Source organism: Mauremys mutica, chromosome 4 (assembly GCF_020497125.1).
Source record: "Mauremys mutica isolate MM-2020 ecotype Southern chromosome 4, ASM2049712v1, whole genome shotgun sequence".
In the NCBI taxonomy this organism is placed as follows: domain Eukaryota; kingdom Metazoa; phylum Chordata; order Testudines; family Geoemydidae; genus Mauremys; species Mauremys mutica.
This window is the reverse complement of record NC_059075.1, coordinates 146,146,022-146,160,840: the sequence shown is the minus strand read 5'-3', so window position 1 is coordinate 146,160,840 and position 14,819 is coordinate 146,146,022. Positions and strand designations below refer to the sequence as shown.

The window sequence follows — 14,819 nt, the reverse complement described above, 5'->3', positions numbered from 1 at the left end:
GAAGGCTCAGAGGGCCTGATGACTTTTCTAACTTCAATTGCCAGTTCTCCTCTATGGGTGTATGCAAGATTCATTTCCAAAAGTAGATTCTCTCTCATAGTACACAGCGACGAGGGAAATCTCTGCTCCAGGGGCCTGATTCTGCAATTCAAGGCAGCTCTTTGTCATTGAGGGCATGGTCCAAAGCCCATTGAACTCAATGGAAAACCTTCCATTGACTTCCATAGGCTTGGAGACTGTATCTCTCCTAGAATTTTGAACCACAGTTGACAGTGAGTTTCAAACACAGTTTCCCAGTGCCCCACTTCAGCTGTTGTTGGACATGGTTGTCCTGCTGGTGTGATCACACCACACATACATTCTAACACAGTCTAGTCATAGAATCATAGGGACCTCAGGAGGTCATCTAGTCCAGGGGTCGGCAACCTTTCAGAAGTAGTGTGCCAAGTCTTCATTTATTCACTCTGATTTAAGGTTTCGCATGCCAGTAATACATTTTAACATTTTTAGAAGATCTCTTTCTATAAGTCTATAATATATAACTAAACTATTGTTGTATGTAAAGTAAATAAGGTTTTTAAAATATTTAAGAAACTTCATTTAAAATTAAATTAAAATGCAGAGCTCCCCGGGCCAGTGGCCAGGACCTGGACAATGTGAGTGCCACTGAAAATCAGCTTGCATGCCGCCTTCGGCACGTGTGCCATAGGTTGCCTACCCCTGATCTACTCCAACCCTGTGCTCAAAGCAGGACCAATCCTCAACTAAATCAAAGTTAAAGGAAGATAAATGCACAAGAGGGCCCTGATCTCAATTGGATCATCGAGGCCAGTGATTCTCAGGTGCTGCCACCAGAGACTTCAGTGCTAGTCCTATCCTCCCATAGTCAACCACCCTTTCTTAAGGCCTATATTAAAACATTGAACTAATGGATTACACTCTTTAATGTGTGTAAGATGATAGGACAGCTCAGCTGGTATCATGCTCAGTTTAGAACATTCCCTCCAGTCAACAGGGCTGGCTCCAGGCACCAGCACACTGTGGAAGGGGGTGGCACGTCTGGGTCTTTGGCGGCAATTCGGCAGTGGGTCCCTCAGTCCCTCTTGGAGGGAAAGACGGGCCGTCAAATTACCGCCAAAGCATGAAGCAGTGTGGTAGAGCAGCCACCAATCGCGGCTTTTTTCCCCTCTCTTCGCCACTTTGGGCGGCAAAAAAGCTGGTGCCGGCCTGCCAGTCAGTCATGAGGCTTTTACCCCTCAGAGTCATAGAGTAAAACATTTGTAGATTTATTGGTTCATAGATTCCAAGGCTAAGGGGAAACATTTGAATCCTCTAGTCCAATCTCCTGTGCAGCGCAGGCCAGTCAGTCCCCCATTCCTGCATCGAGCCTGCAACAATGTCAAGCCCTTTTAAAGCAATCAGAGAATCATAGAATATCAGGGTTGGAGGAGAACTCAGGCGGTCATCTAGTCCAATCCCCTGCTCAAAGCAGGATCAACACTAACTAAATGATCCCATCCAAGGCTTTGTCAAGCCTGACCTTAAAAACCTCTAAGGACGGAGATTCCACCACCTCCCTAAGTAACCCATTGCTGAGGGTACAATTCATCCCATCATCCAGATCATTAATAAAGACGTAGAACAAAACCAGTCCCAATCAAAACAAACTGGCCTTAGGTTCCCAGAAATCAAACCCTTTACCATGTATTGACTGCCTTGTCTATACAGTGGGTCAGATTCTCCAATGGTCTCAACTGGTGTATCCTCATTGATGGCAGTGTTTCCGTGCAGAATTAAGTCAACCAAGGATTTGGCCCTAGGCCATTTCTTTTGCTGTTTATTAAGTATAGGCATGATTATTAAGAATATAAGCATGGCCATACTGGGCCAGACCAATGACCCATCTAGCCCAGTATCCTAGACAGTGACTGGTGCCAAATGCATCCGAGGGAATGAACAGGGCAATTATTGAGTGATCCATTCCTTGTTGTTCAGTCTCAGCTTTCGGCAGTCAGAGGCTTAGGGACACCCAGCATGGGCTTGTGTCTCTGACTATCATGGCTATTAGCCATTGACGGACCTATCTTCCGTGAACTTCTCTCATTCTTTTTTTAACCCAATTATACTTTTGTCCTTCACAACATGCCCTGGCAACAACTACCACAGGCTGACTGTGCGTTGTGTGAAGAAATACTTCCTTTTGTTTGTTTTAAACCTGCTGCCTATTAGTTTAATTGGGTGACCGCTGGTTCTTGTGTTATGTGGAAGGGTAAAATAACACTTCCATATTCACTTTCTCCACACCATTCATGATTTTATAGATTTCTAACATATCCCACCTCAGTCATCTCTTTTCTAAGACAAGCAATCACAGTCTTTTAAATAGCTCCTCGTATGGAAGCTGTTCCATACCCTTAATCATTTTTGTTGCCCTTCTGTGCACCTTTTCCAATTCTACTTTTTTGAGATGGGGTGACCAGAAATGCACACAGTATTCAAGGTTTAAATGTACCTTGGATTTATCTAGTGGTATTATGATATTTTCTGTCTTATCATCTATCCCTTTCCAAATAGTTCCTAACATCCCGTTTGCTATTTTGGCTGCTGCTGCACATTGAGCAGGTATTTTCATCTAACAATATTACTTTTTTGTATTGTGGCAGTGCTTAGGAATAGCTGATTTTTCAGTTGAGTGGCAGTTCTGAAAAATAAAATAAAATAAAATAAAAAGTACTTTGGGGTTAACCTAAAAAGAATTGTTTTTTAAATGATCAATGAACCAAAAAATTAGCCAAACAAAATCACTTTGGGTCAAACAAAATATTTTGCTTGACTTGAAATGAAATATTTTAAGTTTGAGCTTTTTTAAAGATTGTTTTTAATTTAAACAGTAACATTGAATGAAAAGTCTTTTTGAATTAAAAAATGAAACAGTTTGCTTAGAAGAAATCAAATTAAATATTTCTGGGGGATTTGGTATTATTTTTAGTTCTTTTTTTTACCAAAACAATTCACTTAATACTAAATAAATTTGCAAAATGTTTTGGTTAACCCAGATCTGTATTTTCACCACCAAAAAATATTTTTATGAGCATATACTTCAGCTTAAGGTCACTACATCCTACCCCAAGTAATGGCAGGGGTTGGACATGGATCTGCACAAAACTTGGCAGCTGTGGCCAGTGGGTGGGTGCTGCAGGTATCTGAGAAATAGGTGGGTGCTGGGCGGATCGGGGAAATAGACAGGGTAACTAGGTTTGTGAAGGTGTCTTGGTGGAAGACGGAGGTGGTTGATGAAAGGTGGTTGAATGATTTTTTCCAAAAAATGTCGGGGAATCAAAAAGAAAAAAAATCATTTTGAATCAAACAAAATGTTTTGCTCAACCCAAAACTAAATGTTTCATTTAAAATTTTTTAAACATTTTAAAGGCTTGAAATTTACTACAATTAAAGGAAATTTTAGAGGATCTCCCAAACTTCCTTATTTTACTAGGATGTTCTGCTGTTTGGATTGTACTATATCCTTTTTTGTAACCTATGAATCCCTGTGCTAATGTCAAAACACCAATTAAACCTTAATTTGTTTAATAAATAGACAATACTTGGCACTGGTACAAGGTATCACACTCACAGCACTGGTGTGTAACTAACCAAAAGATTTCAAGTTTCCCAAATACCCAGTGATTTCCCTGACAATATGCCTCAGTTCAAAGGATGAGTCAGAAGCATAATCTCTAGAGTCTTGTTGAATTTTAGGCTTTCTGGTCTGACTGCCAACTCCCTGTGATGCCCCCATATGATGCTGCGGGGCAGCTTCATGGAAATCATGCTTCTCTCACATTCGTTTTATTATGAGATATACAAATAGATGAAGCAGCAAAGAATCCTGTGGCACCTTATAGACTAACAGAAGTTTTGCAGCATGAGCTTTCGTGGGTGAATACCCACTTCTTCGGACGAAAGCTCATGCTGCAAAACGTCTGTTAGTCTATAAGGTGCCACAGGATTCTTTGCTGCTTCTACAGAACCAGACTAACACGGCTACCCCTCTGATACTTGACAAATAGATGAATTATAAAAGCAGGGATTGGGGCAGTGAGTTTTAAGATCTAGGCTTCTCCTCTCATGTCTGAGGCATGTTACCACTTGACATATGGCTGATGACATATGGAGGAGAACAAGACTGAATCTTGATATCATTGCACCTGCTTTTTAAAATATATTGTTTGTCCCACACATAAGAAGATAAATGTGAGGCAGGGCTGCAGAGACCATCTTCTGCTTGAGATGCTAGTGCAGTTCTTCCCAGATTTCTCCAAGAGAAGATTGCTCAGTAGAGATGCTCCCTACATGATCCTCATGAGAGTCGCTGTTTTGTGTTTCACCCATGGTAATATGGGGTCTGCACACAGTGTTGATGTGTAAACTGGCTGACTGCTAGGTTTTATCCCAACTGCAGCCTTATACTATCTACCTGAGGAAACTAAAGGGCTATTTCTATGTTACTCTCCCCAGAATGGGGGAGTGATAACTGCATCCATGATTCTGACCTTTGAGGGCTGCTCCCTGAGGAATATAAAAGTCTCAAAGGATAAGATAATGCAGAATTCACAATCAACATGTCTTGTTTCCCAGGGCGGACTTCAATCATTGCACAAGTTAAAACACCTGTGATTTTTGTAGCTCTGGAGTAGAGAGTCTAATTGGAAATCCTGAATGAGCACTAGTGTTTTTTTTTCCTTGGGAGTGAGTGATCTGAAGGTTTGAGTTTATGTAACCAAAATTGAAGCAGCAGAATCCAGAAGGAGTGACTGAGCCCTGGTTACTTATTGCCTTGACACTCTAGGCAGACAATTCATTGTTCCTTACAGTAATCACAGTCTGCAGTTATTTGGTGGCCCATATGAAATATGTTGACAGTCTGGAACCAGCCTGCAGCACAGCAAGTCTCTTGGCAACATAATGAGCACAGGCATCCCTGATAGAAATTGTCTGATTGACTGAGCCCCCTGATTGTTTGCAGGAATCAGCAGGCTCATTTTAAGCTCAGTAGCAGCAGCTGTCCACTGTCTAGAGACTGGTTGAAAGACTGAGAGCTGGGGCTTGGAACTCAGGGGTGCCTTGAGCTGATAGTATAGGCTGTGTGGGAAAGGCTGAAAGTTATGTTGGAAAATAAGGAAGAAGCAGCAGCAAGGGATGAAGAATGGCTTCAGATTAAGAAGAAAAAAAATAGAAATATTTGTATCTGAGGAAGAGGGAGGAGCCAGTGATGTGGGAAAGGACTGACCTCTTATAACTATCAAATCACTAGCTGAAGATGCAAAGATAGGAGATGTTTATCCCTTGGAAAGAGCAGAATGGATTAGATGGAGCATAAAAGACATAACAGCTGAAAGGGTGCAGATTGATTAGTAGAATGTACACATAAGGAACAGGCTAAGACATTTCTTAAAACTACAATTTTAGAGACAATAAAAGCAACTTGCCAGCTACCTAAACTTATAACAGACGCAAGAGGGGTAATGTATTTGGTTCCGCTAGGCTTGACTCAGGATGAAATGAAAAGGTGTCTAGGTGAGGACCAAGTGCTGGTTGTTAACTAACTGATTAGCAAAAGAGGAGGAGAACACAATCCATCCACAACATCTGAATCACATTTAAAGGTGCAATGCTACCTGAGAAGGTTAATAGATATCCACTCTTCTGGGTTAAACCCATATATCCTGGCCCCTTTGAGATGTTATAAATGTCAAAGGTCTGGGCATATGGTGACTGTTTGTAAGTGGAAAAGAAGGTGAGTTAAATGTGGAGAACATTCGTAGGAGAACTGTATTGGAGGAAAAGAACTAAAATGCAGCAATTGTGGGTTTAAACACAGTGAAGCTTGCAAAGGGTGTGTGGCAGTGCGGCACCCTAGAGAGATACATCAAACTAAAATGATTAATAAAATATCCTATGCAGAATTTACCAAAAGATATTCACAGTAGAAAATTGTGAAGGAAGAGAAGCCCAGTGAGGGGAAAGAGCACACAGCACAATAGAGTACAACAGCATACAGTTCAGGGTAGGAAAGATAATGTAAGAGGAAGAGACAAAGATGTACTGCTTGTAGGTAAAGAAACAGAGCATTTTTGTTAGAAGTAAATAATTACATTTTATTGACAGGGAAGATGACCAAAAGAATAAAAATAATCAAACACTGGTGAATCAAAGTATTGGGTCATAATCAACGCTGTTCCAGTTTCCCACATACAAATGCTACCTTTGTCAATATTTCTCATTACTGATCCAATGGAACCACTTCTCCCTTGCCCCTAAAAGTATAACCTCTGCTGTCTAGTTGATCCTTATGCTTTCTGCTGACATGGCCAATGAATCCAATTAAGTGTCAGCTGCGATGGTGGTTTGATGAAAGACTTTTTTTATTCCATGCCTGCAATCTCATCTTTACCCATTCCTCCTCCTGTTAGAGATTCTCAGTTTCTGTGTTCCACACCCACACCTCTCCTGATTTCTGACTAAAAACAAAAATTAGCACATATTCCATTATTATTTTTGATGTGCTACCCCAAACAAGAATAACAGCACCATTATACTCCACCCATCAAAATTACATATATACACCCATTTACTGTAATAGCCGAGCACCCTACAATTTTTAATGTATTCATTTTCAGAACAGCCCTGTAAGGTAGGGAAGTGCTGTTATCCTCACTTTACAGATAGGAAAACTGTGACACACAATGACTAGAAGAAAAATCACACAGGAAGCTTATGGGAAACGAACTTAGGTCTAATGATACGCAGACTACTGTTTTAAATGCTGGACCATCTTTGCACTCAGTGCTTTGTGAAAACAAGTCACACATGCAGTCCTTTCCCCAGTGGGTTTACAGTCTAGGAATTAGATGACACACCACAGGTGGAAAAAAATAGACAAACTAGGGTGTGGGGTAAGGAAAGTAGTGACAAAACAACAGCAGAACTGTGTGTCTTGATAGAGTGGATCAGTGGTCACAGTTTTCAGCCTAGTCAGAGTTTCCTTCTCATTTATCTGACACAACATAAATCCTCCTTCTCGATCCATGGCTGTTCGCTGGCAAAAGAAACAGTGGGATTGTACTGGGAAGGGTCGGGGGGAGCAGAATACAGGGGTGGTCAAGATTGTGCAGGGATTGTATATACTTTCATGAAGCTCAGATATGGGATAGGAGATACCCATGCTGCTATGGGTGGAGTAGGATTAGTGGACCTATTACCAAACTGATCCTCTCCCCTTCAGAAGAGGTTTGGTGAAGGCCAGGGAAGCTACTGCAGAACATAATTTTAATCCCCACCACCACCACCCTTCCTAGGGAGTGACAGCCCAGAGCTCAGATCGTCCATTATGACCCAGAGTTTGGGCCTAATAGTCCATCAAAGACCCATTTTCCATCCAATCACTGTCCTCAGGGCGTCCTTCACCTCCTTGTTCCTTAGGCTGTAGATCAGGAGGTTCAACATGGGGATCACCACTGTATAGAACACTGAGGCCACCTGGTCTTGATCATGTGAGTAGCTGGAGGTGGGTCGTAAATATATAAAGATCATAGCACCATAGAACATAATGACAGCCATCAGGTGGGAGGCGCATGTGGAGAAGGCTTTGCCCCTGCCCTCAGTGGAGCGGATCCTCAGTATGGCGGAGAGGTTGTATGAAGTTGTGGATCAATCTTGATTAACACGACCATCCCGAGATTTCCCACCACCCTGATCACATAGATCACAGAGAACACAATGAAAAGAGGGACTTGCAGAGTTGGAAGGTTCATAAATCCTGAAAGCATGAACTCAGACACCACAGTGTGATTCTGAAGAGACATTTTCCATGCATTTGTGTGGAAATGAAATAGGCCGTAAGAAATAAATCCTGCATATTATGTGGCTGACCCACAATGGAGCCTCATGGCAGGGCTGGCCTTACCATGAGGTGAACTGAGGCGGCCGCCTCAGGTGCCAGACTGTGTGTGTGGGTGGGGGCGCCACTAGGACCTAGAGTGTAGAAAATTGTGTCTGGTGCTGGGGCATATGCATTCTAGATGCACAGAGATGGTGGAGTGCTGTGCTGGAGGAAGGGGGGCACAAGAGACATAACAGGCAGGCAGGAGAAAAGAGGAGAGGGAATAACAGAAAGCAGCCAGAGCTGCAGGGAGAGAGAGGAGGAGGAACCTCTTTTGTACCTCTTGAGCACCCCCCAGGAGCCTGGACTGATTAACACTGGCTTCTCAGGGAGCTTTCTGTTTCCTGCTGCTTCCCTGAACCCACTTGAGGAGAACAGGCAGTCAACTGAAGTAGTAGGAGCCAGTTAGGCCCTTAAGACACTGATATCTTCCCTCACTCAGGCCCTGCTACCAGCCTGCTTATTTGTCCCCTTCAACTGAGTGTCAAGAGCCACTCTAGCTGGCACAGAACAGCAGTCATGAGTGAAAGAAGAAAATGCCCCTCTGGGGCAGCATTCAAAAAAAGAAAGAAAGCAAAGGAAGCTTTTCTATCTAAGCAGGAAGGAGCTCTCCTGAGATACAAATGTTCACGTTGAGCCTTCCGGCCCCAGTGAGGATGTGAGTGGTGAGGAGATGCATGATCTTCCAGTTAGTCAGATGGATGTAACCATGCACATTCCTGAAGAAAAGGATCAGTGAAGAGTGTGATGGAGGCGCAAGAAACAGCTGCTGCCGAGTTTAATTCCTTAAGTCTAGATGATCCAGGACTGTGGACTCACTTGAGCAGTAGCCTGAGGGACTTCCTTGTACTGCCTGGGCCACAGCAAGTAAAAAACTTCATGTTCCCCAAAGACAATGAAAATAGACGTTTCCATCCAACACATTCCTGGCGTGAAATCCTCAATGGTGACAAAGTGGAGAGGCCATGGCTTATGTACTCAAAAACCCAGAACGCTGCATACTGTTTTTGTTGCAAACACTTCCAGTCTAATGTTCCAGCCACATTGGGTTCTACAGGAACAAAGGACTGGAAAAATCTGTCTAAAAATCTGGCATGCCATGAGAAGACAGCAAACCACCAGAGAACATTCCATAGTTGGAAAGAGCTTGAGATGAGACCGCCATAGATGATTAAAGGCCACTATAGATGATCAGCATCAAGAGAAGATTGCATCAGAGTCTCTTTACTAGCAAAATGTTCTGAAAAGGCTCATTGCCATTGTGAGAATGCTGCTACCCAAAACCTAGCTCTGCGTGGCACTTCAGCTCAGCCGTATGTGCCAAACAATGGAAACTTCCTTAAAATTGTGGAGCTGATGGGTGAGTTCGATGCTGTACTCTAGGACCATCTAAGAAGAGTCACCACCCCAGAAATGTACACACACCACTACCTTGGAAAAACAATTCAAAATGGGATCATAAAGTTACTGGCAGCCAGAGGTGAAAGTAAGTAGGCCACCATTCCAGTCTTCGGGTTTTCTTCTTTTCATCAAAAACAATAGGGTTCTGTCTATTGATGCCTAGATTGTTACCCGACATTTTGGAATTGATTTGATATGGTTTTCAATAGTTATCGCAACACATTCGGACAGACAAACAGATCAATGCCATCAAGTTGATGGGAGGGCCAGGCTCTGCTCGGCCTATTAGTGTAAGTAAATAATTTTTGACTGTGAATAAGGTACTGCCCAGCCAGAAAGGTTAACAAGCACTAGTGTAGCAGATAAGGCACTGGGCTGAGACTCAGGAGACAAAGGCTTTGTTCAAAACTCTGCCGTTACCATCCTATGTGACACTGGACAGGTCACTCAACGCTACTCTTTCCCCTCCTACTCTATGGGCTAAATATAGGTTGGAAGCTGGGGCCAAGACTGTTTCTTGCTGTATGTTTGTACAGTTCCTGACAGAAGGGGCTCTTAGCTGGCACTACGGTGTTATACATCATAGAACATGGGGCAGGACTGAGAGTGTCTGTGTAATCTTAGCTGGCATCACTTGAGTACTTGATTATGCAGCTTTGATTTATTTTTTAATGGTGTTATTAATAAATCCTCCCGAGCACAATGGGGATAATGAGCTCAGGGATGATGGACTCCCATGAGGTCTCTCAGGGAAATATGAAAAATATATGTAAAGGCTCCCATATCAAACAGCCTGGACATCCCTGCTAAGAAAAAAACAGATGTGCATCCTCTTAGGAAACTCAGTATCTCAATATAACCAGATAATACAAACAATATTATCCGACTTCCTAGCTGGAGGCTCTCATCAGTCCAAAAAAGTCAAAGTCATTTGGCAGAATTCTGCTAGGCAATTGTCTTGATGGTTGCACACTTAGGATCATAAACCACCCTGCAAGAAACAAAAATATTGGTTTGCTAAAAGTCCATGACAAACCAAGGGTGAGTAGCTTAATATTTCTGGATGTTCATGACTGCCGAGTCCTAGACAGTTGGGGTAGATAGAATCCTTTGCATTATTTTGTGTTCTTCTTGCACTGTGGATGTTTCCCCCTCTATCAGCCCAACTAATGTCTTCTATGACCTGTTCTTCAAATTCTGCTGTCACCGTGACACTGCCGCAGCCCAAAAACTAGCTGTTGCACTGCTCAGTTGTTGAGAGGTTTAAGAACAATGTAATAATGTCTTGAGTTGTTGTTGTTTTTTTCCGCCTTCAACTTCATATTATTCCTCTTTGTCCTACCTTCTTCTGGGACTGGCTGCAATTCCCTTTTTTCAAGCTAGGTAACTCCACTGAAGTCCTTTTATGTGAGCTTTCCCCTCTTCGTCTTTTCTTTTCTAGTTTATATACATTCACAATTACTGCTCTCCCCTTTGGTTTCCTCCTCTGGATTTTATGCCGCTTCCCAAGATTTTATGTTGTTTCTTTAGTTCGCAGCAAGGTCTTTTGGGTCACACTTAATAGTAAGTTTATAACTGTAAACAGCTTATTGAAGTCTACAAATCTTATAAATATGCCCCAGATATGAGTAGTTGTATACAGTTGGTTCTATATACACATCAGCAGATATTATAGATGGATATAGGCCATAGTAATAAGCAATTCATTCACCTGCTGGACTGCATAAAATGTATAACCTTATTAACCACTAGCAACACATTTATTTATGATTTCTTAACTCTTTATGGCCTATTTATAAATGAAGGCTAAATAGACAGGGTAAAAAATTCAATAGCTTAGGTGAGTTAGAAACCTTAGTCCCATTTTCAAGTGATGTAGGTATGAAGGGCCATTTTTAAAAGATTTTGGCACCTAAAGCTGCAGACAGGTGCTGAATGGGATTTTTTCAAAAGCGGCCTAGATACCTTAACCCCCCATTGATTAGGTGCCAAAGGTGCTTTTGAAAATTCGGCTGAGCAGGTATCTGCATCTTTAGGTGCCTAAAATCCTTTAGAAATGTGGTTCTAAGGAATCCTAGTCCCACGTCCTAGTCCGGACGTGGGAATGCCTTGGAGTCAAGGAAGAAAGATTCATAACAAGAATTTGAAACCAGCTAACATTACTGAAAAAAGAATAAACAGAAATCTTCCTAGCTCTGTACTCAGCCTAGTGCTGAGTGCTGGACGTGGACTTCATCTTTTTTTATTACCCCCACTGCTCCTTAGAGTCTACTCTTAGAATCATTCCCTTGGGCAGATCTAGTGGGAACAGATGCAAAGGACTAAATTGGATTTTAAAAAAGATCACGTAGGGGTCTTTTCAGTTTGCTACAAGACACCTTCTCTTCTCTGATTGTCATGTTGTCACTCTGTCCCCAGCAGGTAAATCTCAGGAAAGGAATGGCTGGGGATAATGATACTGCAGTAACAGAGTTCTTCCTCCTGGGTCTCACAGACCAGCCCAAGCTGCAGGTCGCTCTTTTTGTGGTGTTTCTATCCATATACGTTATCGCCCTGGTGGGAAATCTGGGGATGATCATCTTAATCAGGACTGACCCACGACTCCATTCCCCCATGTACTTCTTCCTCAGTAACTTGTCCTTCATAGATATTTGCAGCACCTCAACCATCACCCCCAAGATGCTGTCGACCTTATGCAATGAGAAGATCATTTCTCTTTCTGGGTGCATGGCACAGCAGTTCTTCTATTCAGGGGTCGTATCCCTGGAAGCCATCATGTTGGCAGTGATGGCGTATGATCGCTATGTCGCAGTATGTAATCCCCTGATTTATAATACAGTGATGTCCCATGCAGTTTGCCTTTGGCTCGTCGCTGGTTCCTACGCTGCTGGCTTCACCACTGCTGTCGTCCAAGTCAGCTGCACCTTCAGTTTATCATTCTGCAACTCCAACAAGATCCAGCATTTCTTCTGTGACATCCACCCGCTGCTGAAACTCTCCTGCACTGACATCCACATCAACGAGATTGTGCTCTTTACATTCAGCTTGGTCATTGGCTTGCCCACTTCCCTGCAAATCCTCGTCTCCTACTCATACATACTCTCCACCATCCTGCGGATCCGCTCTGCTGAGGGCAGGAGCAAAGCCTTCTCCACCTGTGCCTCTCATCTGACGGCCGTCACTGTGTTTTACGGGAGTACTTTGTTTATATATTTACACCCTACTGCCAGCTATTCACTGGACAGCAACATGGTGCTTTCTGTGTTCTACACCATGGTGATCCCCATGCTGAATCCCCTGATCTACAGCCTGAGGAACAAGGAGGTGAAGCGAGCCATCAGGAAAACCATCAGCAAGAGGATTTCTTTGTAAAACTCACTGCTGAAAGATTGGTGCACTTCAAAAACTGGTTAGAGTATTGAGATAATTGTTATGGCTCTTGGTTCTGCCCGGAGACCAGGAGCTGAGCTTGAAAGACAGAGGTGTAGTTTCGTAGATGGGAAAGGAGCAGGTTTTATGTTGGTTATTTCAGGGGTAGGGAGTCAGCTGTTCAAGAAGATAGTGATATGTCAGGAGTTGAGAATGTACAAGATTTTCCCAGGACTTGAACTTCTGTACGTGCAGCTTTTTCACCTACAAAAGTGGCTGACTGGGAAATAAAGTAGAAGGAAGACTGGGCTCCAAACCTGTTACAGGACTTGCCTGGAGTCCTAGAGTATGTCTGCTTGGCAGTTAGTTTTGTAAGGTCCAGCTTCTGTACACATACTAATGGTGTAGACATGGTAGCAGAAGTGGCACCTCAAGCTAGCTGCTTGAGTACTAGCCTATCCTAGGTACTTACTGAAGTGGATAGCCTGAGCAACCCGTCCATGCTGCCATGGCTACACTGCTATTTTTAGTGTGCTAGCTCATTTCAAGCTCATGTCTACCCATCTACTGGAGCTGGGACCTACACCTCCAGCAGCACTGTAGACATACCCTAAAGTGGGGAATTTTCTTTTTCTGGTTATGGTGACTTACTTTGCTTGTTTTTTTAGAAGCATTGTCCTTACACACGGCACCTGAATGTTTTTCTTCCATACTTATGTTCCTTAGCAGAGCACCATTGCCATGTATCATTCCTGCTTGTCACCACTAAGTGTAACTGTATGTAGAACATTAATATTTAGGCCAAATATTGCCTCTTCTCTGGTAATGACTTTGATAAAAAATGTTTTCAGTCCTATATATGAAGGCTAACTTCCCTAGGAGTAGCAAATATCAACACCTCTCTATGTAAAGCATGCATGCCCAGACCAACCTTCTTTTAAAAAAGTTGATTTTTAAATATTGTATCGAATATATCTATATAATTGTTCAAGGTTTGTCCAGTTTGGTACAACTTGAGAAAAATGTGGGGGTAGGTGGTGGGGTGTATCAAGTCCCTCCTAATTCGGTAGATTTTTATTAATTAAATGACACCTCCCTTACCTTTCTATCACTAACTTGTCCACAGCATGAGATTTTACAGTATTGTGCTCCCAGACTGTATAGGTTGACATTTCTTGATGCACCTTCCAATTTTTAATGTATGTCCTTGTTTACACTCTATGTGAAAGTACAATAAAATCTTGCTAATTAAAAATCTAATACTTTGCTTACTATTAAACCTCTCTCACTGCTCAGCTGGCCATTTGCTAATGGTCATGAACAGAGCTTCACAAGCTCACTGTGAAAGGGAAGAAAATATTTTGGTTGAAGATGCTTGAATGAGGTAATACATAAAAAAATGAATAATTTATTTCACAATTAATGCAAAAAATAAACGGATCATGGATTTAATCATAAATCTTGTTCAACCAGTATATCAAATAATGGGATAAATTATTTGTTAAATAATGCAAGAAGTGAAAAATGCCCAAATAGATTGATAAGCAGTTTGATTAATAATAGTCAACCAGCTCCAGCTTCAGAGAACCTAAAAATTACTGACCATTTTAGATAGATTCCTTCTCTTCACTTCTAGGCAATCAGACTTGTATTGGACACCTTCTTTAGACTGTGAGATCTAGTGGGTAGAGGACCATCTTTTGTTCTGTGTTTCTACAGCACCTAGCACAAAGGGGTCCTGGTCTATGACTAGACCGGTAAGTGCTACTACATTACAAATAAGAAATAGTAAGAATAATCTATAAGCTAGCATATTTTTTAAACTAAATCAGAATTTCTTTTATATACTTCTTCTATGGCCTATTGTGTTTCTTAATGGGCCATTACCTTGAATGGTTCATCCAAAATGTGCTGGCTAGATGGGATATAAACCACCTTGTGGGTGTTACCCAGGAGCAAACACATTTGAAATTCTTGTACATAGTCAATATTCATAACTTCAGATACAATGACAGCACATATGATCCAACAGGATATTAATGCTTAATAGATCAAGACTTTTAGAATGACACCTTACAAGGCATAAGGTATACAAAACACATCATAGTTA

General features: G+C 42.1%; 1 protein-coding gene across 1 annotated transcript; it reads left to right on the top strand.

The window, feature by feature from the left end:
* The first annotated feature begins 9,411 nt into the window (after positions 1-9,411).
* Positions 9,412-13,634, top strand: LOC123368047 (olfactory receptor 1019-like). Its single transcript, XM_045012495.1, has 2 exons — positions 9,412-9,425; positions 11,762-13,634. Exon 2 carries the CDS (start codon positions 11,780-11,782, stop codon positions 12,710-12,712), a length of 933 nt encoding a protein of 310 aa, XP_044868430.1. The 5' UTR covers positions 9,412-9,425; positions 11,762-11,779; the 3' UTR covers positions 12,713-13,634.
* Positions 13,635-14,819: the final 1,185 nt, after the last annotated feature.

Bases quoted from the DNA above. Each gene is read 5' to 3' on its own strand.
- LOC123368047 (XM_045012495.1), top strand. From the start codon at position 11,780: ATGGCTGGGGATAATGATACTGCAGTAACAGAGTTCTTCCTCCTGGGT.